This window comes from Gobio gobio (assembly GCF_949357685.1).
Source record: "Gobio gobio genome assembly, chromosome: 5".
NCBI lineage: Eukaryota > Metazoa > Chordata > Actinopteri > Cypriniformes > Gobionidae > Gobio > Gobio gobio.
Genome location: NC_137101.1, coordinates 61,197,975 through 61,222,441, shown reverse-complemented (window position 1 = coordinate 61,222,441; position 24,467 = coordinate 61,197,975). Strand labels below are relative to the sequence as shown.

Genomic DNA, 24,467 nt, shown 5'->3' with positions numbered 1-24,467 from the left:
TCACAAATCAGGTAACCACTTGGACCTTATCTACACACGCTACTGCTCCACAGACGACACTTTAGTTACTCCATTGCATACCTCAGATCACTTTCTCATCACTCTTAACGTCCTACTGACTCCTGACACAACACGCACTCCTCCGCAGATCACCTTTCGGCGTAATCTACGCTCGCTCTCTCCCTCCCGTCTATCCACTATGGTTTCATCCTCACTCCCTCCACCTGCTCAGTTCTCAGCACTGGACACTAACAGTGCCACTGACAGTCTTTGCTCCACTCTAACATCTTGCTTTGACAACTTCTGTCCCGTTTCATCCAGGCCAGCCCGCACCACCCCCTCTGCCCCCTGGCTGTCTGATGTTCTCCGCGAACATCGCTCTGGACTCCGGGCGGCAGAGAGGAAGTGGCGCAAAACTAAAAACGCTACTGACCTAACCCTGTATCAGTCTCTTCTCGCTTCTTTCTTTACTAACGTCTCCACTGCTAAAACTACATACTACCACAAAAAAATCAACAACTGCTCTGACTCTCGTGCACTTTTCAGAACATTCTCTTCGCTCCTTTGTCCTCCTCCACCCCCTCCTTCATCAACTCTTACAGCTGATGACTTTGCATCATTTTTCACAAACAAAACCTCCTCCATCAGCAGCCAATTCTCCACACCACAAACCGACACGCATATCTCAACAACCATCACACACACGCTCCCCTCCTTCTCTCTGCTCTCCGAGGCAGAAGTCTCCAAACTCATCCTTTCCAATCATCCCACTACCTGTCCGCTTGATCCTATCCCCGCCCACCTCCTTCAGGCCATTTCTTCTTCTGTTACTCCTGCACTCACTCACATTGTCAACACCTCTCTTCACACCGGGACCTTCCCCACAGCATTTAAGCCGGCTCAGGAAACCTAACTGCTTAAGAAACCCTCTCTAAACCCAGCACTTTTAGAAAACTACAGACTGGTATCCCTTCTACCTTTCATTGCAAAGACACTTGAGCGAGTTGTGTTTAACCAGCTCTCTAAGTTTCTTGAACAGAACAACCTCCTGGACATCAACCAATCCGGCTTCAAAAGCGGCCACTCAACTGAGACTGCCCTGCTCTCGGTTACGGAGGCACTGAGACAGGCAAGAGCAGCTTCCAAATCCACAGTACTTATCCTACTGGATTTGTCTGCTGCTTTTGACACAGTTAATCACCAGATCCTCTTGTCAACTCTCATGAAGATGGGCATCTCAGGAACTGCTCAAGTCTTACCTCTCAGGTAGGTCCTTCAGGGTGTCATGGAGAGGTGAAGTGTCTAAGTCACATCATCCAGCAACTGGAGTTGCCCAGGGCTCAGTGCTTGGACCACTTCTCTTCTCCATCTACATGTCATCACTGGGATCTGTCATTCAGAAACATGGCTTTTCCTATCACTGCTATGCTGACAACACTCAACTCTACTTCTCATTTCAACCAGATGATCCCACGGTTGGTGTTCGTATCGCTGCCTGCCTAACAGACATTTCTGCCTGGATGAAGGAACATCACCTGCAACTCAACCTTGCAAAGACAGAACTGCTTGTGGTCTCAGCCAACCCAGCACTTCATCACAATCTCTCCATTCAGCTAGGATCATCAACCATAACTCCGTCCAGGACAGCCAGGAACCTTGGAGTTGTGATTGATGATCAGCTAAAATTCACTGACCACATCACTGCAACAACCTGGTCCTGTAGATTTGCGTTATACAACATTAGGAAGATTAGACCCTTCCTATCAGAGCAGGCCACACAACTCCTGGTACAAGCTCTTGTTCTCTCCAGACTGGACTACTGTATTGCTCTTGATCCAGAATGCAGCAGCGAGGGTGGTCTTTAATGAGCCGAAGAGAGCGCACTTCACGCCTCTCTTCATCAGTCTGCACTGGCAGCCAATAGCCACTCGCATCAAATTCAAGGCACTGCTGCCCGCCTTCAAAGCAACCACTGGCTCTGCACCAATATACCTAAACTCGCTTGTTCAGACTTACACACCCTCCAGGAGCTTACGTTCTGCCAGTGAACGATGCCTTGTGGTGCCATACCAGAGAGGCATGAAATCGCTGTCACTGACCTTTTCCTGGACCGCCCCCACTTGGTGGAATCTCAATTCGTGCGGCCGAGTCTGTAGCCATTTTCAAAAAACATCTAAAGACACATCTCTTCCAGCAGCACCTGACCAATCAAGAATAGCACTTATCATTCTATTCATTTTCTGTCTAATTTAATAAAAAAAAAAAAAAAAAATCTGTGCTAGATTAACTGAGACTTGTTACAGGACTTGCATGCTGTTGCCCTTGACTGTTCAAGTTGCTTCTATTGCTCTCATTTGTAAGTCGCTAAAAGCTGGATAAAAGCGTCTGCTAAATGACTAAATGTAATGTAATGTAAATACTGCAACAGATACTCTATGTTCCACTTTAACTTCTTGTCCAGATAGTATCTGTCCTCTATCTTCTAGGCCAGCATGCGCTACTCCCTCTAACCCTTGGTTATCTGATGTTCTTTGTGAACACCGGACCAAACTCACGGCAGCAGAGAGAAAATGGCACAAATCAACCGACCCATCTGACCTGAGTAAGTATGAATTTCTGCTCTCATCCTTCTCAGATAAAGTCCATGCGGCTAAATCTTCATATTTCCACAACAAAATCAACAGCCCCTCACACACACGCACACTTTTCAGAACTGCTGTCCGCCACCGCCATCAGCCAAATCTACAGCCGAACATCATCTCTCCTCATTCTCTACACTTAGAGGCAGAAGTATCTAAACTTCTCCTCTCCAGCCACCCTACCACCTGTCCTCTAGATCCCATCCCCTCACACCTCCTACAAGCCATCTCTCCTACACTCCTACCAGGATTAACACACATCATCAACACATCTCTCTGCACCAGCATTTTCCCTACCACATTCAAGCAGGCTCTGGTAACTCCACTGCTTAAAAAACCCACTTTAAACACATAACTAAAGACCTGTCTCTCTCCTACCATTCATAGCGAAAACACTTGAACGAGCTGTTTTCAACTAGGTTTCATCTTTCCTCTCACAGAATAATCATCTGGACATCAACCAATCAGGTTTCAAAAGGGGCCACTCAACAGAGACTGCACTTCTGTCAGTCACTGAAGCCCTGGGGATTGCAGAAGCTGAGTCTTCTTTCCACCTTCTCATCACTGGGCATCACAGGGATTCCACTCCACTGGTTTGAGTCCTATCTCACAAGTAGGTCTTTCAGGGTTGCCTGGAGAGGAGAGGTATCCAAAGCACATCAACTGACCTCGGGGGTGCCTCAGGGCTCAGTGCTTGGACTTCTCCTCTTCTCCATTTACACTACTTCATTGGGACCCATCATACAGGCACATGGCTTCTCATACCACTGCTATGCTGATGACCCACAGCTCTACCTTTCATTTCAACCAGATGACCCCACAGTAGCTGCACGAATCTCAAGCTGTCTGGCGGACATCTCAGCATGGATGAAGAAACATCACCTGCAGCTCAACCTGTCAAAGACTGAGTTTCTCGTATTCCCTGCCAGTCTACACTCGGAACTGAACAATGTACAGAGTTCACTAATGGCGCTTTTCCACGGCTTGGTACGGCAGCGCTTTTCCACTGCATGGTACGGCTCGCTTCGGCTCTGAACCAGGGGCAATAATAATAATTTTAAATAATAATAATAATAATATAGTGCACAATTACCATCGCACACCTGTAGGTAATAGATAGGTGCGTAGGACAAAGGAAAACCAAATCCAAAAAGCTCAACGAGTAAAGGGAAATCCCGCACACTATCAGTACTTGCAAAAAATATGAAAACTTTTTATTAGCAACGTTTCGGTCTACTGACCTTCATCAGGCATATACATATTACAGTTTTTCTCAGTTGTTTACACACAAATTCTGGTACTTGAGACACAATGTCCACAACATGTAACTCATTCACCAACCCCCTGAACCAATTCTGCTAAACTACAAGCACAGTTCCTGCTTTACACTCAAATTGCAGTTCTAAAACACACTTTTTTCAAAACACTACACACAATTCTCTGCTTTTGGCACAATTTTCATGCAGAAAATATCTTGTTTTCACAAGGAACACACTGCCATTTTAAATATGCACACTGACTCATCACAAGGACAAACACCCGTCACACAGTTTTACAATTAGCAATCAGAGCTTTAGCATAAAAGGGCAACAGGTGAGCTCTTCTATTTTGGAGCAATGGATGCCAACATTGGAAACAGAGGCAGAGCCAGAGGAGTGAGAGTAAGAGGACGGGGAGGACGAGGACGAGGAAGGCCAAGGACCGTAATCTCTGAGATCTGAGCCACTTTGGTTGATCATGTGGTCAACCATGGTCTAACAATGAGGGAGGCTGGCCAAAGAGTACAGCCACATTTGAGCAGGTACACTGTAGCATCCATCATCCGGACTTTCCGAAATGAGAATAGGTAAGAAATCTACTCTCACTAGAAAATTGCAGTACTGCATATCAATACAGTACTCAATGAGTACAGTAGTACAGTATTGCCTGTGGACTGTTCTGTAGGACTGTAAAAATACTGTAAAGTATGTTTCAAGTATTTAGGAAATGTATACCTACTTTGTATTTACAGTATTTTACTATTTGTTTGGCAGAACTGAAAGATTACCAACACAAGGTGGTCGGGAACGTGTTCTGTCTCCTGAACAGGAAACTGAAATCATTAACATGGTCCTAGAAAACAACGCCATAACATTACGGCAAATACAAAGAAAAATAATAGAAAACAATGACATGTTTCAAAATATTGATAGGGTAAGCTTATTAACACTGGACCGTGTCTTGCGCAGAAATCATCTCCGGATGAAGCAGGTCTACAGGGTGCCATTTGAACGCAATTCAGAAAGAGTCAAAGAATTGCGATATAACTATGTGCAAGTGAGTCCCACAATTGATGCATACTCTCAACACTGTATACAGTAAATTCTTCTGTTGTTTTTTATAACGTAGGAATACTATGGTTAGACACATTCTTTTTTCATTAATAAGAATACTGATTTAAACGAATTACCTGATAGCTCTTTTTTATTGACTTTAGATATAACAAGCCTTTATACTAATATTTCACATGAGAAAGAGCTCAGTGCCCTGAGACATTATCTCTCGTTACGAGATGATGTAATTCCACCTTCAGAGTTTATTATCGAGATGGCTGAGTATGTTTTGAAATATAATTATTTCAGTTTCGACACAGATTTTTTTCTTCAAATTAGTGGTACGGCAATGGGTTCGATCTTTGCTCCTAATTATGCCAATTTATTTATGGGTTTTGTAGAGCAGTGTTATGTATTTAATAGAGAGAGAAATCCTTTTTGCTCACACATCATTAAGTGGTATAGGCAGGGCCGGCGTTTGCTATAGGCGAGCTAGGCGGTTGCCTAGGGCGACAAATGTGTTGGGGGCGCAGCCAGGCGCCCTCTAGTGGCGCCCTTAAACTTACTTCCCATTAAGCATAGAATTAAAACAAGCGAAATAAAACATACTGTTTATTAAACATGATCATCCTTGGGCGCCCCCTCAGCCGCACGTTTAATTACTTAACCTGATTATTAGATTGAATTGAAAGTGAATATTGTCTAGCACAGGCATTATGTCAGGCTAGTGCTCAGCACTGGCGCGTTCTTCAAAAATGAAGCGGTCTAAACCCTCGAGTGCACAGGGACGGAAAAAGAGAAAGGCAGACGATCAAAAGAAAGCCCAGTATAGAGGTAAGTCTTCTCATCTCAGCCATAAAGGTGTCAAACGAAATAAATTTACTTCGTATTATCGATATTATCAACTAATATTGGACGGCATTGGACGTTTTATTGCTGTCACTAGGCTATCACTAGCTAGCTAGTTATCTACATATTACTACGCATTTCACTGACAATAAGGAAATCCAGACGAGCCAAATTTTAATGCTGCGTCAATTTTGAAGGTGAATAGAAATGCCAGAAACAACTGTTCATCTTTTATTATTTAAGATAGGCAGAGAGCTACAAGAACTTATATATTTTAATTTTGTAGTGGTAAGTACAGTGTATCCATAATAGCACTTTTGTTTGTAGAGGGTATAGTTAATCCAGTTTATGGGTCATAATTTGCTTAAGTGTCTTTACAGGTGCTTAAGAGAGTTTTTGCACAGTTTATGGAGTTAATATTTGGTAAATATCCTTGAACATTCTTTCTAGCATTTGTGTATGACCAATTTATTGCAGTTGATCCTTCAAGTCTTAACTTTCTTGATTAAGTGTTGGAGTGACTATAAAAGCATTTTTGTTTGTTCATCCATAGTTTGAGTCATAATTTGTTAAATATCCTCCAACTTTCTTTGTAGCATTTTTGTATGTGCAATTTATTAGAGTGTATCATTTAAGTCATAATTAGCTTTTTAAGTCTTGGAGTAACAATAGGAGCATTTTTGTTTATATAGTTTTTATAAATACTTAACCCATTTGTTAATTTAGTTGGCAAAACTCAATCTCGCCTAGGGCAACCAAAGAGCTAGAGCCGGCCCTGGGTATAGGTACATTGACAATATATTCTGTATCTTTTTAGGAGACCACAAGGAGGCCCGAGAATTTGTGTCCTTTTTAAACCACTTAGTTGATGATTTAGAATTTACTGCGGAAGTAAATATTTCCAAAGTTCATTTTCTAGATATGTGGTTACATAAAAATGAGGGAAAACTAATTACGACTTTGTTCACAAAAGAAACGGATCACAACACTTTGTTGCTTGCTACCAGTTTCCATCCAACTTTTTAAAAAAAGGGGTTGCCCAAAAGTCAGTTCTATAGACTGAGGAGAATTTGCCATTCTGATCTGGATTTTATTGAAAAATCGAGAGTAATGTAAAAGAGATTTTTAGATCAAGGTTATCCCTCGGAATGGATTGATGATGCCTTTAATACATCTTTTCAAAAGACACGTTCGGAGTTGTTAAAGAAGAAGACAAAAAAAGTAAAAAAACATTCTTTTACTTTTATTACAACTCATTCACCCAAGTCTTATGTGATAAGATCGATTTTCAAAAAATATTGGCATTTGTTGACTTCTGATCCTGAATTGAGTGCTACTTTTCAGCATCCGCCGTTGATTGTGTACAAACGGGCTAGGAATTTGAAAGATGATTTAGTGCATGCTTGTTTTCAAAGTGAGACTCCGAGTCCGTCTCAGAGATTACTTAGTCCAATACAGAAGGGAAATTATCGTTGTGGTAATTGTGCTCAGTGCAAAAATACAATTTAAACATCTTTTTTCTGTCATCCAAGAACTGGTAAAAAATATAGAATTAATTCTGTGATCACATGTGCTTCTACGCATGTTGTCTAACTGATCCGATGTCCTTGTGGTCTGGGTTATGTAGGAAAAACGTCACGTCAATTAAAACAAAGAATTAGACTTCTATTAGAAGAAAAGATGTTAATTATCCGGTTGCGGCTCATTTCTGTACATTGAATCATGATGTGTCCTCTTTATGGTTCTGTGGTATTGAAAAATGGAGTGTGCCACCTAGAGGTGCTAGGTGGCGTATCATATTGCTCTTACAGAGACGTGAGTTGTTGATTTTTACCCTTCAGACTTTATCACCTATGGGTATGAACGATGAAGCATTATTTAATGTGATGTTATAATGTGTAATAAAAATGTTTCTTCATGTGTTCATGTAACCATTTATATGTGTATGTATATATTTAAAATGTGTAAAGTGTATTTATATATGTGTACTTGTACATGTGATGTATGGGTATGTGGTAGCCTACTAATGATGCTGCTAATGAGATATTTAGTCATTGAGTGTGATTTACTAATTAATGATTCTCTTCAACGATTGGCCATGTTACCATTTTTAAATGTCATGGTGTTTTGAGTAATATGTATATGCCTGATGAAGGTCAGTAGACCGAAACGTTGCAAATAAAAAGTTTTCATATTTTTGCAAGTACTGATAGTGTGCGGGATTTCCCTTTATTCGTTGAAATAATAATAATATAAAATGTTATATTGTATATGTATATAATATTATAATGTTGTGTATAATACTATAGAGACAGCCACATGATTGAGCGGTTTAAGTGTGATGGAATAATTACGTTATAATTTTATTGGAGGTTTATACACATGTTGTACAGTTAATCTGAGCCATGCATTTATTTAAGTGATCACGGATATTATGGGAGTGGCTTGATGCAGCGCAAGAGATGCAGATAATTTGATCTTGACCCTTAAGAAACTTTTATACTGTCACATTACAAATCTGCTTCAAATTGAATTAAAAATTAAATTACAACATTTAAATAAAAATTTACAGAGTGAATAAATACTGTATAAAATCGTGAATACAAATAATTGGTAATCCCACATGAGGAAGAAGCTGTTGAGGAGACAAATTCTACAAGGCGAATTGAAAAAGTTATCTAAACCATCCCAATGCAATATCCTTAATCCCAACACATTGGCCTAGGCGTGTGATTAAGATCTTAAGGTCTACCGTTCGACCATATGAATTGAAAAAAGTTCCCAACACTGTAAAAGGTTTCTACACACAGAACAGAATCTCACATATTAGATGTGGCTCAAACTCTTTCTTTGGTAGTTATTTTTAGCACATCATTGACCAACACACATTTAAATATGTATTTCTTCAAGAATTTAAATGATATGTGTTTTATTATCTGTATGTGAATGTCTATAGGTTACACATCTGTGACTTGAGCATGTGATCAGGACTTTTATTTTGTAGTGGTGTTGTGATGTCATAAGGCTGCGCCGCACTCCTGCATCTGTTGTGATTCTGCTGAAGAAAGGTTTGTGTTCAAAACTTTTAAAGTGTTTAAATCAATGCAAACTGTCCAGGCAATTTTATAGTTTGAACAAGAACAGTTAAATGACTGTTTGATTATTGAACTTAACATTATAATGCGTTATCTAACATTAATGAACTTTATTGTGTGTGAGTAAAGCTCATCCACACATGAGTAACAGAAAAGATGCGTCTCATTTCTCTCTATATATCATATCTTTATATCGTGAATCAGTTTATCATCAACATGAACTCGGTCACTGGCGAGTAGAGATGAGAGAAACTGAGCTTTATGAAACTCAACACAGGGGTTTTCCTGGCTCAACATGAGAAGGAGGAGGTGGTAAAATCCTGCTTAGCTCCGACCTGTGGCCATTTTCTGTGAGCTTTGTTCATTATATTATTGTGATGAATTTAATCCTTTGTAAGTGATCATTTTGCAGTGTAAGATTACAGCTAACACCTTTAAATATTTAAGTATTTATTCAAGTAAACAATCTGGCCAAAGAAAAGGGTATAAATGTATCATTCATATATTTCTACATCAGTATAGAATATCTTTGTCTGTGTTTGTGGAACTAATGGTCACTCTTTTATTTGTTAAACACAATCCAGAATCCACTAAGTACACTTCATTATAGAGAAAACAATAAATGAATAAAACTATATAATCATAAGCTGGGCTGTTCCTGTTACAGTGAATTTTCTGTCTCTATGATTTAGTCATTTACTAGAATAATTGTAGTATTTAGAGTGTTTTTATGGGCAGTTTTATGAGGGTTTTTGTCCTTTATCAGTGTCTGAACTTCTGAACTAGAGCTGATTGAGACACACTCAGAGATTTAGTTTTGAGTGTTTATATTTCTGTTAATTATTCTCATCTTAAACAGGACAAACAGAAAAACTCCTGGTGAAGCAACTGAGATTCACGTGACACACTATCATAAAGATGCCGTTTATTAAAGAGGAGAGTGAAGACGTGAAGATTGAAGAAACATTGAGAGTGAAACATGAAGATACTGAGGAACAAACAAAGATGGCGTTTATTAAAGAGGAGAGTGAAGACGTGAAGGTTGAAGAAACATTGACACATGGAGAAACTGAGGAACAAACAAAGATGGCGTTTATTAAAGAGGAGAGTGAAGACGTGAAGGTTGAAGAAACATTGAGAGAGAAACATGAAGAAACTGAGGAACAAACAGGTTGGTTTCATTCTCAAAGCTGAAATCAGTCATTTGAGCCTTATTCAAATGTCCAGCTCTACAGAAATGAGGGATATTTTTGAAATCTTACATTAAAGGGTAACTAAACCCTAAACCAACTTTTCTTAGTTAATGATCTGTAATACTGGGGCTTTATTAATGCTGTTCATTGATTCAATTAAATGTTTTGACATTTGAGTATAAAGTGTTTTAATTCTATAAAGTAATTCTAAAGTGCTACCCTCTTAAGTTTGAACGGTGGCTACTGCAGTTGAATTTTCCTATTGGACGTTGTGGTACATCGTGACGTAGGATGGTACCTCCAACGGCTCACTATCCGCGCCCCTGACACGAGCTCACCACGCCCTCAGAAATGTTTCCCCCAATCACATGATGAGAACGGCTTCACTCCAGTATGAACTGTCATATTACATGAAGTAGAAACATTATGAATGAAACTGACTTGACACTTGCTTTAACATTGTATTGAAGAAAATACGGTTAAATAATGCAGTTGTCAGTACACGTCAGGCTTTTCTTGCGATATTAAGAGGAGAGTGATGATGTGAAGGTTGAAGAAACATTGAGAGAGAAACATGAAGAAACTGAGGAGCAAACAGGTCTGTTTCATTCTCAAAGCTGAAATCAGTCATTTGAGCCTTATTCAAATGTCCAGCTTTACAGAAATGAGGGATATTTTTGAAATCTTACATTAAGTGGGTTGCCTCATGTGGACAGACATGTAGATATCACATGACCTGACAAATACTCATTATTAAGACGTCACACATTAAATTAGGAAAAATAATACAGAAGAGGCCTGAAAAAATATATTTTAAGGAACATAACCCAATATCTACTTTTTTTGTAAAGCTATATACATACAAGTATTAAATATGTAAGTGCACTGGGAGTATCATCGCACTCACTTTCTTCCGAGGTCCGGATTGCCACTGGAGAGAAGCTTTCCCGTAGTCTTGTGGTCCTTGATCTTAAGGATCTGCACCGTCTGCCTGAGGGCAAAAGGTTAAACAGGTGGTTCCCTGGATGTGATATGTCCTTGGTGATGTTGTTGGCCTTTGAGAGAGAGAGTGGGAGCAATGCTTTCCAGGGAGAGTAGCGAACAGCCAGTGATTTTTTTTGGGGGGGCTGTATTAAATATTATCCTTTGGAGGGGTGCCTTGTCTGCTGCCATACAACTGGAGTACCACACTGAAATACACTTTTTAGAAGCAGATCTCCTAGAAGTGGTAAACGCCTCACTTTTTTCTGGCACCCTTCCAAAGTCCCTTAAAACCGCAGTAGTTAAGCCCCTCCTGAAAAAGAGTAATCTGGATAACTCCATATTGAGCAACTACAGACTAATCTCAAATCTCCCTTTCATAGGCAAGATCATTGAAAAATCATTGTTTTCAATCAGCTAAAAAAATTCTTAAGCTCAAACAGATACTTTTGACAATTTTCAAATCCGGTTTCCGACCACATCACAGCACAGAGACAGCACTCATAGAGATAATAAAGGATATCCACCTCAATACTGATACAGGTAAATTATCAGTGCTGGTACTATTCGACCTCAGTGCTGCATTCACAATTATCACAACAATCTTCATGACAGGGTGGAAAACTGGGTCAGGCTTTCTGGGATGGTCCTCAAATGGTTCAGGTCATACTTAGAAGAGAGAGGTTATTATGTGAGTATAGGTGACCATAAGTCTGAGTGGACATCCATGACATGCGGAATCCCACAAGGGTCCATTTTTGCACCACTCCTATTCAACCTGTATATGCTTCCCACTGAGCCAAATAATGAGAGAGAACCAAATTGCTAACCACAGCTATGCTGACGACACCCAGATCTACTTAGCCCTATCACCTAATGACTACGGCCCCATTGACTCCCTGTACAAATGCATTGATGAAGTTAACAACTGGATGTGCCAAAACTTTCTTCAGTTAAACAAAGACAAAACTGAAGTCATTGCATTTGGAAACAAAGATGAAATTCTCGAGGTGAACGCCTACCTTGAAGCTAGGGGTCAAACAACTAAAGATCAAGTCAGGAATCTGGGTGTGATTTTGGAGTCAGACCTGAGTTTCAGTGGTCATGTCAAAGCAATAACTAAATCAGCTTACTATCATCTGAAAAATATCGCCAGAATTAGATGCTTTGTTTCCGGACAAGACCTAGACAAACTCGTTCATGCTTTCATCACCAGCAGGGTGGGCTATTGTAATGGTCTTCTCATCGGCCTTCCAAAAAAAGACCATTAGAAAGCTGCAGCTCATACAGAACGTTGCTGCCAGGATTATGAGCAGAACCAGAAAATATGACCACATCACACCAGTCCTCAGGTCTTTACACTGGCTTCCAGTTACATTTAGAATAGATTTTAAAGTATTATTACGGGTATATAAATCGTTTAATATTAAAATAAATCGGACCTAAATACATCGCAGATATGCTGATAGAATACAAACCCAACAGATCACTCAGATCATCAGGATCAAGTCATTTAGAAATACCAAGGGTTCACTCAAAGCAAGGAGAGTCTGCTTTTAGCTTTTATGCCAGCCGTAGCCAAGTGGGGCAGAGGAACAGTCTTGTATGCATTATTAATTTTGAAGTACACATGATCCAGTATATTTTTCCCTCTAGTAGCACACTTGACATATTGGGTGAATTTAGGTAGTACTGTTTTCAGACACGTCTGATTAAAGTCCCCTGCTATCACCCACACAGGCCTATCAAGGTCTTAATTACTCTTCCCTTCAACCATGAACCACAAGGAGCTACAGGACCCATGATAGCAACAAGGTCTCCCATGGTAAAGCTTTGTCGTGGTTTTATCCATTTCTGTCTCTCTTGAAGTAATGGTAAGTATCTTTTCCAGAAGAGATCTGACAAGTATTGTACCTGTCTCCATCGCTTTTTGATGTACAAATCTTTTCAAAAACTCCAGGAGTCATTACTGGTTTACTAGTATTACTTTAGAAGGAGAATATGAATAAGTGCTTCAAGATCATTCACATTGTCAGAGGCTTTTGTAATGAGACGGGAAAGACTGCTTCCACATCACAGAGAAGAGTTTGAAAGCTTTCATCATCCATAGATTGTTCTCTAAAAGTTGAATACAACACCTTTTTCACAAGCCTCTCCCAAACCCCACCCATGTGAGACCCGGCAGGAGGGTTGAATATCCACTTAAGTTCTCTTGATGACAATGCACGTTGGATCTTGTTAAGGTCTAACCCAGTTACTGCTTCCCTCAGCTCCCGCTCAGAGAATTACCCTGTAGCGTTTAACAGTTCCTCGACCTCTCTTGATTTCAATGGGCCCAAAGTAGTCAACTCCAACGTTTGCAAATGGGGGGTAAATCAGGTAAAACTCTCTCTGCTGGCAAGCCAGGCATTTTTGGCTCTCCAACCTTTCCCTGAAGACGACGACATATGACACAGTCCGAAATTATTTTCCGACAAGCAGAATTAGCGTTGGTTATCCAGTAACGCTTATGGAGTAATGACAACATATAATTTCTTCCTGTGTGTCCCAGTTGCTGATGTACATACTTCAAAATAAGTTGAGAAACAGCCTGATCCTTTGACAAGATAACTGGACGCCTTTCTTCCTCAGGCATGGCGGCTCTAGAAAGTCTCCCTCCTACTCTCAAAAGACCATTGTGCAGCACTGGATCAAGCCGAAAGATATCACTCTTTCTCTTGACAGTAGCTCCTGCCTTCAATGCAATAATCTCATCAGGAAATCTCTCGCTGATAATACTGAATAATAGCGATTTCTGCTTTCATGAGATCATCAGCAGTCAATGATTTGCCACCCATTTTGGCCTTCCTCTTTCAGTGTTGTAAGAAATCTATTTGATTCAGTGCCTGGAGAACTCTTTGCACAAGAAGATGTCGGTAAAGCCCTCCTTTGTTTCACAAACTGCTTAAGCATCTCCTTGACCTTGAGCATCCATACGACAGAGGTTTAAGTCTTGCAAAATCAGAAAAGAAGTTTAGAAACCTAAGGGTAGGAGACTTTGAAACCTGACAGACAAAGGCATGTGCTGTGCATTCCACTTTGATCTCTGGGTCATCTGGAGATATTGACAACAGATTCATGTTGGACTTGGGCCATGCTTCTTTCAAAAGAAAATCAGGTCCCTTAAGCCATCTCTTACATGTTAAAAATTCTTCAGCACAAAGTCCCCTAGATGGCTCATCAGCTGGATTTACACTTGACTTTATGTGCCTCCATTGCACAAAATCTGTTGAATCTTTGAGGGTGTGTAACTGAATCTATCAATCTGCAACTCCCTTTTTAGCATTCAATCAACTCGTACAGCAAGAACAGCAGCCGGACGATCCATCATCGGGATTGTCATCTGCTTTAATGGAGCAACTCTTGACTCTCCTAACATAAATGCAGCTGCAAAAATGATGTTCAAAAGACAAGGGTCAAAGTGTGCTTGTTGGTCTTTTGCAGTCCTCATTAATGCATAATTAGCACAACTGGGTGAGGATACTGCCCAAAAAATATGTACTTTCATCCTATACTTCATAGCCATCTTTCTCACAGCACCACTAGGACACCACAAAAAACACAGAAAAGTCCACGTTTCTGAGAAACCTTTACCTGATGAAACATGCCTTGTATATCAGCTATCAAAGCGACAGGCTCCTAGTCCTGTCTGAACCTCGTAAGAACTCCCAACAGAGAGTTGGTGAGATAAGGGCCCTGTAGCAGCTGACCATTCAGAGAGGTTCCTTCAAATACTGCACCGCAATCGAACACTACTAAGTTTTCTTTTTCAGATGATATACACCGTGGTGTGGTATGTACCAAACCTTACAATCTTCTCGGATCAACTTGTGAGGTGGTACTTCCTCTGCATATTCCTTATCAATAACATCAGACAGAAAGGATGTATACTCTTGCTGATATTCACGGTTTCTCTTAAACTCCCTTTGTAGACCCAGGACACACTGTTCCGCGACACTGCGGTTGTTTGGCATGATGATATCAGGAGACTTAACAGGTAAGTCTATATAATAATGACCCTCTTCAAACTTGACTGTGGTTTCCATTATTTCCACAAACTGTTGGTTGTTTCTGGACATGGTAACATCATCATCTGACAGTTTCTCATTCAAATCATGATTATATCAACATATCAACAGATCCTCCAGCCTGGCAACTGAGATCCAATTGGCAGTGACTACAGGACAGCCAGTCATTCCTTTTTCAATATTACCACCTCTTAGTGGCCCATTCACAACCCAACCCAATAGGGTCTTGTCAGCATAGGACTTGACTGTTAATGACTTCCCACGGTTCCATAAGATATTTATGCATTGAGAGAAATCAACAGTTCAACCTCTGCATTAATACTGGGAGTTCTGATACTCTCCAGATATGGATAATCATTCAAGTCGTTCTGAGTGAGAATGTTATTCTTGCTCACCGGCATTGATTCTTGAATATACAGCTCTGGTAAATCCATAAAAGTCTCTCCATAATAGGCATGAGATTTGAAGACCAGAGAGCATGAACGTGTCTACAGACCTTTCTTGGCCTAAAGTACGGAGCAGTATACTTGTTCCTGTAAGATTCAGTTTTCTCCTAAGATGTTTACCGAAACTGGCTGAACTTCCAGGATCCAAAAACGCATAAGTATTGACAATCATGGTACCTGACTTTGCCTTGACTTGTACTGGAATGATGGACAGAACACACTCTTCATTCCCGGCCCCAGTTTGACCACAAGCAGGTAAAGTAACAAGAGCTTTTTTACTGTCAATGGTGATGTTTTGCTTTTGGTTTCTATGTGAAGCAAGGAGGGATGCATTTGATTGCAGACTTTACATATTAATGGGTTTCTACTAGTGATGTGTCGTTCTTGAACAAATCTTTAATGTGACTCAAGAACAACGAGTTGTCTCAGAGAGCGATTCGTTCATTTTGTGTTGACCGCGCATGCGCAACCTCCCATATGTTCTGTGAATAAACAGAAATTATTAGTTCATCTTTCGAGTCTCGGTTCGAGTCATTCGTTCATCAAGTCCCAGCCCCGTTAGGCAAGGCTATGCAGTCACCGGAAACAGAAAAGATTAGTTCATGTCTCGAGTCTTCTCGTTCGAGTCGTTCGTTCAAGTCCCCATAGGCTGAATGCAGAAACAGTTAATCTCTCAAGTCTTGTTCTTTTGTCACGTGACAGCCATGTTGGATACAGAAATTAGTTAATTCACAACCTTCCTTACAAACAAGTGCATAGTTTTTATGTTTGTTTAGTTCAGTTTTTTAGCTAGTATAATAATTGATTTTCTTATGAGGCCTGGGCAGATTGGGTTGGTTAGAATGGATAGGCCTAACAAATGTTTATTGCACATATCTTCTGATGATTTTACAATAATAAATATATTACAACATGCAGTCAATAATACGACTGTAATGTTGTATATGTTTTGAGAATCTGAACCGGCAAGCTGTCACGTGAAAAAAGAACAAACGACTTGAACGAGAAGACTCGAGAGATGAACTAATCATTTCTGTTTCTGCATTCAGCCTATGGGGACTTGAACGAACAACTCAAACGAGAAGACTCAAAAGATGAACTAATCTTTTCTGTTTCCGGTGACTGCATAGTCTTGTCTATGGGGCTGGGACTTGAACGAATGACCCGAGACTCGAGAGATGAACTAATCTTTTCTGTTTCCGGACGCATGTATTCATTTCCATATGATGCTGTCACGTTGACAAAAGAAAGAACGATTTGTATCGGGAGGTGAGGTGAACTAACAGACTGCATACATAGCCTGAAGCAAGCTATAGCAATTAATTAATAATTTATTTCCCAAAGTTTGGCCATGGCTGCATTAGCTTTTAGTTTATTTTTATTCCAAAAGTACTAAATGTGTTGAAAAATTTAACATGTAACATTTTAAATAGATTCTGCTGAAATTAACAAAATGACTTGAAAAAGATTTGTTCATTTTGCTGAACGAGATTCAAAGATCTGAGTCAGTAAAATGATCCGAACATCCCACTACTAGTTTCTACAATCTATACTTACATGTCCAGTCTTCAAGCAGCCAAAACAATTTGCTTGAGATAGTAAAGACATTCTTGCTTGTCACCTGTTTTCTTTACAATGGCTTGTTCAAATGTTTTAACAATAGAGCCATACTGCAATGGATCTCCATCAAACTCTTGTTTTGTAGTTTTCTCCGCATTCAACATTGTTCAGTGCAAGACTCTGCAACACATCCGGCAAGCAATCCACACTCCCCTAGAAGTCACTCACTCTGCCATATGCATGAGCCGAAACCCTTTCCATTTACAGAATTCCTCCATGCATTCCAATGCAAAAGAAAACTATTCCAAACAATATCCTCTTAGTCCAAGATGGTTCTTACTTTTGTTGTGGCTTTCCTATAAGCCACGGACAGGTGGGAAGATGTTCTTGACTCTTGATTTGGAATTAAAAATGGCCACACAGAAAAAAAATCTTTGCTTTTCTGTTTCTTTGCACTTGTTGTCAATTTACTCAAATGTATAGGCTGTTGTTACAGAGTTTAAAGCAGTGATTCTATGGTAAGAACCATATGTTCCCGCCACCTGTCCCTACTGATACAACCCGCAAGAAGTTTAAATATCATGTGATGTTACTGGTGACCCCGCCTACACCATTGGTGCACACTGCCATCTAGTGTTTGAAACAGATTGTTACATTTGGCTCCTACAGCATCTTGTACTCATTTAATTGTTGCTGAAGCTTGACTTTAAAAAGATTAAATTTCAAATCGAATCTCAATCGTAATATCTGTCAGGTATTCAGGTATTTTCCCCAAATAGCAAAGCCCTATATTCCGAACCACTTCAATAACAACTGTGGCAGTGTCCTGAACACTTAGAATCCAAACATGATGAAAAAAGAGTTTGGAGGTTTTCCTAAAGAAATGCAACCCCTCTTTCTGTAGCTTACTGGGTATAGGCTGTAGCATAGATGTTTTTAGTTCCCTTTCAGTCGGTCACTACGACGTACGTCGGTAATAACCGACGAATTGGGGATCACTTCAGAGAGCCCCTATCAGCTTCGAGAACTTAAGAACAGGCCAATGAACAATTGGCGTGCGAGATTTGCATCTCGCGCTCCGCCCCGCGGGTATAAACAGGAAGCGAGAGCACCGCACTGACGTCATTCACTTCGGAGCCGAACGGCGTTTGAAGTAAGCAGACTGTTTCCTGATTCATTCAGCGATTCAAGAGAATTCTAAGAGAGGAAGAGGAACGTTAGTCAACGGTAGTCGACACCATCGCTTCCGCCAGAGCCCCCTCTACGAGACGGCTATATGCGTTGAAGTGGAACCTGTTCGTCGACTGGTGCTCTTCTGAAGACCCCCGGAAGTGTTCGATCGGATCTGTGCTATCTTTTCTTCAAGACGGGTTGGAGAGAAGGCTGTCTCCCTCCACCCTCAAGGTATATGTTGCCGCCATCGCCGCAAGCCATGACCTCATTAATGGTGAGTCCTTAGGCAAGCATGATCTGATCGTCAGGTTCCTAAGGGGAGCGAGGAGACTAAATCCTCCTCGCCCTTCTTCTATACCCTCTTGGGACTTGACTCTGGTGCTGACCGCACTTCAGAGGGCGCCCTTCGAGCCTTTACAGTCAGTAGAGCTTAAGATCTTGTCTCTAAAGACAATACTCCTGATTGCATTGGCCTCGGTTAAGAGGGTAGGGGACCTGCAGGCATTTTCGGTCGACGAATCGTGCCTGGAATTCGGGCCGGGTGATTCTCAGGTGATCCTGAGACCCCGGCCTGGATATGTGCCCAAGGTTCCCACTACTCCCTTCTGGGACCAAGTGGTGAGCCTGCAAGCGCTGCCTTCGGAGGAGGCAGACCCAGCCCTAGCTTTGCTCTGTCCCGTCCGTGCTCTCCGGACTTACGTGGACAGAACGCAAAGCTTCAGGACCTCAGAGCAGCTCTTCGTCTGTTACGGAGGACAGCAGAAGGGAAAGGCTGTCTCCAAGCAGAGGATGGCCCACTGGATAGTGGATGCCATCGTCTTGGCGTATGAATCCCAAGACGTGCCCTGCCCGCTCGGGGTTAGAGCGCACTCCACCAGGGGTGTTGCTTCTTCCTGGGCGCTGGCTCGTGGCGCCTCGCTGACAGACATTTGTAGAGCTGCGGGCTGGGCGACACCCAACACGTTCGCTAGATTTTATAGCCTGCGTGTAGAGCCGGTGGCTTCTCGTGTGCTCGCTTCCCATAGTCAGCTTCACTGAAGTGCCCGTTCTAGTGTCGGCTTGCTGCGCCATTCCCTTCCCCTGGAACGGATACGTGCGCTTATTTTCTCCAGTCGAGTTCCCCAGGATAGGCGAACCCTGTTGAGTCCTCCGCACCCCTCGGCAGTCGGATGTTGCGGAGCGTCCGACGCCAGGTCTGGCACTCGTATGCATTGGTGGAACTTGTGTCAGGCTGGGTTCCGTATGTCGTGACCCCTACGGCGGTCCCTTACGTGTATTTCCACGGTACAGCTCCCTACGGCGAGCTCGTGTCTTTCCCTTGGCAGAGTTCTCTGCCGTCTCAGTACGGTGTCGTCCCCCGCCTGCATTAGGCCGGGGCCTCCCCTGGGACTCCGTATGTTGTGCTGCCCACGGCCAGCCCATACGTGTTCTCCACATGGTAACTCCCTTCGGGCATGATGTGGCTCCCGCAGCGTCCTTCGGGCACGCTTTCCCAGCGTTATCCAATCAAGTCTGCTGAATGGGTCTTGCGGAACAGCAGTATGACTCTTCTGGCGTGAATCTCCCCGCCCGCTTCAGAACGGGGTCTGAGGGGCTCTCGCTGGGCGCTGGAAGTGGTAGTAACTGTGGCGTTTTCCATAGGGATCCCAATTCGTCGGTTATTACCGACGTACGTCGTAGTGACCAACTGAAAGGGAACGTCTCGGTTACGTATGGTAACCCTCGTTCCCTGAAGGAGGGAATGGAGACGTACGTCCTGTCGCCACAGTTCCTTCCATCACTGCTTGGCCGAGTCACTGGTTCGGCTCCTCAGTGAAAAACGTCAGTGCGGTGCTCTCGCTTCCTGTTTATACCCGCGGCGCAGGGCGGAGCGCGAGATGCAAATCTCGCACGCCAATTGTTCATTGGCCTGTTCTTAAGTTCTCGAAGCTGATAGGGGCTCTCTGAAGTGATCCCCAATTCGTCGGTTATTACCGACGTACGTCTCCGTTCCGTCCTTCAGGGAACGAGGGTTACCATACGTAACCGAGACGTTTTGATGCCTCAAATGTTTTAATGTATTTGTCTGTTGTTTTCTGCCATTAAACTGGGGCTAACTTGTTTTTGTCTTTTTTAGATCTAATGGCACTGAAAGTGGAGAGTCAAGAACTAAATAAAATTGAAGAGAAAGATCTGGATGGGCAACATCATGATTTCATAACTGGAGAAAAATCTTTTAGTTGCTCACAGACTGAAAAGATTTCCTCACAAATAATCACTCAAAAGACTGGAAAGAGTTTAATTGAAAAACACCTTAAAGTCCACAGGAAAATTCACACTGGAGAGAAGCCTCACACCTGCCAACAGTGTGGGAAGAGTTTCAGTAATAAAGGGCATCTTAAAGACCACATGAGAGTTCACACTGGAGAGAAGCCTTACACCTGCCAACAGTGTGGAAAGAGTTTCAATCAAAAAGGACACCTTCGGATGCACATGAGAATGCACACTGGAGAGAAGCCTTACACCTGCCAACAGTGTGGGAAGAGTTTCACTCATAAAAGAACCCTTGAGGAACACATGAGAATTCACACTGGAGAGAAGCCTTACACCTGCCCACAGTGTGGAAAGAGTTTCACTCAAAAAGGACACCTTCGGATGCACATGAGAATGCACACTGGAGAGAAGCCTTACACCTGCCAACAGTGTGGAAAGAGTTTCAATCAAAAAGGGGGTCTTAAAGGCCACATGAGAGTTCACACTGGAGAGAAGCCTTACACCTGCCAACAGTGTGGAAAGAGTTTCACTCAAAATAGAAACTTTAAGCAACACATGAGAATTCACACTGGAGAGAAGCCTTACACCTGCCAACAGTGTGGGAAAAGTTTTACTCAAAAAGGACACCTTCAGATGCACATGAGAATTCACACTGGAGAGAAGCCTTACACCTGCCAACAGTGTGGAAAGAGTTTCAATCAAAAAGGGGGTCTTAAAGGCCACATGAGAGTTCACACTGGAGAGAAGCCTTACACCTGCCAACAGTGTGGAAAGAGTTTCACTCAAAATAGAAACTTTAAGCAACACATGAGAATTCACACGGGAGAGAAGCCTTACACCTGCCAACAGTGTGGAAAGAGTTTCGCTTATAAAGGAAACATTGAGGAACACATGAGAATTCACACTGGAAAGAAGCCTTACATCTGCCAACAGTGTGGAAAGAGTTTCAATCAAAAAGGGAGTCTTAAAGGCCACATGAGAATTCACACTGGAGAGAAGCCTTACACCTGCCAACAGTGTGGAAAAAGTTTCGCTTATAAAGGAAGCATTGAGGAACACATGAGAATTCACACTGGAGAGAAGCCTTACACCTGCCAACAGTGTGGAAAGAGTTTCACTCAAAATAGAAACTTTAAGCAACACATGAGAAATCACATGGGAGAGAAGCCTTACACCTGCCCACAGTGTGGAAAGAGTTTCGCTTATAAAGGAAGCATTGAGGAACACATGAGAATTCACACTGGAGAGAAGCCTTACATCTGCTAACAGTGTGGAAAGAGTTTCACTCGAAAAGAGAGTCTTAAAATCCACATGAGAATTCACACTGGAGAGAAGCCTTTCACCTGCCAACAGTGTGGAAAGAGTTTCACTCGAAAAGAGAGTCTTAAAATCCACATGAGAATTCACACTGGAGAGAAGCCTTACTCCTGCCAACAGTGTGGAAAGAGTTTCGCTTATAAAGGAAGCATTGAGGAACACATGAGTATTCACACTGGAGAGAAGCCTTTCACCTGCCAACAGTGTGGAAAGAGTTTCTCTCAAACAGAGAAACTTAAAGCCCACATGAGAGTTCACACTGGATAGAAGGCTTACACCCGTTAAGAGGTAATGACCCCTTCCTGTTCCAACATGACTGCGCACCAGTGCATAAAGCAAGGTCCATAAAGACATGGATGAGCAAGTTCTGTGTGGAGGAACTTGACTGGCCTGCACAGAGTCCTGACCTCAACTCGATAGAACACCTTTGGGATGAATTAGAACGGAGACTGAGAGCCAGGCTTTCTTGTCCAACATCAGTGCCTGACCTCACAAATGTGCTTCTAAAAAAAATGGTCAAATATTCCTATAAACACACTCCTAAACCTTGTGCAAAGCCTTCCCAGAAGAGTTGAAGCTGTTATAGCTTCATATTAAACCCTACGGATTAAGAACGGGATGACATTCAAGTTCATGTGCATGTAAAGGCAGACATCCCAACACTTTTGGCAATATAGAGTATTTTTACTCTGAATGCTTGAGAGTTTCACTCTCGCGTCCTTGGTAGTTTGGACTTACCAAGTTCGATTCAGCAGAACATACTCCCGAGGACAGGAGGACACAGTCCAGTAATTCTGCATATGAAACTGCATTCTTGATGCCGTCACTCAGCTCACTCTGGCTACTCACAGTTATCTGTATGTATATTTTAGGCAATAATAAAACAAAATATGTTTTAAAACACAACTCTGCCCCTTCATTTTCATTTTAAGAATCTTGCATATTAATAGCCACACAAATGTGGTCCAGGCAAAGCATACATTGATTATCGTCACTGCATGTATATTTAAAACAAAATGAAATATAAAACTCAACCGATTAATATGTTGTTCAGGCAATATGTGAATATGTACTATAAACAATAAACCACTGATTTGAGCTTTAAAACACTACTTTCTCCCCTGAAAAACTCTTGTGAGGTTTATTTATGTTGTGAGGTAGGGATGGGAGATATGGACTTAAAACTATATTTTCTGATTGTGATCATATCAATGACGATATGAATATAGTATCATTCACCACTGTTCTTGGCCACAAGTGACAGCTGCAGGCCTTCTTCAAAGTTTGCTGTTGTATTTGTATACCGCTATAACTCCTAAATCATCCTAAATCATCCCATAACCTATAACAGTCATAAATTGTTCTCACCTGGTTAAAGATGTTAGGCGTTGCTTCAGCACCCTCAGCTGTGCCCTTTTACCAGCTCAATCTTAGGTTTGAGTGCACTGGGCAGGTCGCTAATATTAATATATAAACCACAACAAAATAAAGATTTTCCAGGAAAAACTTTTTGTTCAGTTGCTTATAAACACATTAATGGCAAAAGTGTAATTACACTGTATTCAGCACAAATTGGGCTACCATAATATGTGAGCAACTTGTGTGTACATGCTTGTATTTTTGAGAGGAAAATGTTTATGCACGGATTTTGAAAAAACAAAACAATTATTATTTTTTTTAATTAAGGCCTCAAAACACACAATAGAAATCTGTTCCCAAGACTTTTGACTCCTGTTTGTATTTGCATAGAGTTTTTTTCTTTAAACTGATGTGAGAATCATTGAGCCTACTCATTCACATAAAACAATACACTGATTTAAAATTTGTAAGACAGTTTCTCTTCACAAAGCCAATATGCGAGGAGGCGTGGTATCTAATGAATAATGATGAGATAGCACCTGAGATAACAAAGGACTTGCATTAATGAGCTGCATAATGAATGAGCTTCAGGTAAGTGTCACGGAGTGACTTAATGTAGCGGAACATAAAACGGCGGAAATAGTTCCGCCTGGACCGTTGTCCATGAAACACGCAGCCAGTTCCGGTAACTCCAGGCAACCAAAATTTGGGCTTATTAAAAACAGGTGTGCGAACGAACATGGCGATTGGTGATTGGGCAATTCAGAGAAGAGGAGGTGTATAAATAAGGCATCCGGAGAACAGCAAGGGAGAGGTTTATTCCGGCAAATGCTGTGGGTGAGACGGGGCGATCAGTGTGTTGGAGGGACGTATTGATGCGGATATTACAAACTGGGCAAAGTCAAAACAGAGTACTGGGCTGAAGAAAACACGGAGTTAAGTCGGTTGAAACATTCCTTTTGAAGTGATTGTGTTGATGTGTATTATTACCTTGAAGAGATTGTTTACACTGAGAAGTCACCGGAAACGTGTTGAGAAGAGGAAAGAGTGTGCTGAAAGGTTGTGGTTTCGACGTCTCCATATGGTCATCCTCCGCACCGACCCTTTCCACTATCCAGGACCTATTTCCCAGCCCAACGTGGTGATCCTGACCTTAATTCACCGTGAGTGTGTGGCGTGCAGTGGGTGAGTCTTTTTGATGTGTGTACACTTGAAGAATTGTA

The 24,467-nt window shown here is 41.7% G+C and overlaps 1 protein-coding gene across 2 annotated transcripts; it reads left to right on the top strand.

Annotated features, from left to right (window-relative positions):
* Window positions 1–8,800: 8,800 nt before the first annotated feature.
* LOC307126721 (uncharacterized protein) lies at window positions 8,801–22,782 on the top strand. Of its 2 annotated transcripts, XR_013816531.1 has the most exons (4): window positions 8,801–8,868; window positions 9,755–10,066; window positions 20,432–21,922; window positions 22,006–22,782. XR_013816531.1 is itself a non-coding variant. In XM_079817385.1 (3 exons), exons 2-3 carry the CDS (start codon window positions 9,814–9,816, stop codon window positions 21,832–21,834), a joined length of 1,656 nt encoding a protein of 551 aa, XP_079673511.1. In that variant the 5' UTR covers window positions 8,801–8,868; window positions 9,755–9,813; the 3' UTR covers window positions 21,835–22,782. The 2 variants fall into 2 exon arrangements, 1 of the variants encoding a protein (XP_079673511.1); XM_079817385.1 differs by having other exon boundaries at window positions 20,432–22,782.
* The last annotated feature ends 1,685 nt before the right edge of the window (window positions 22,783–24,467 follow it).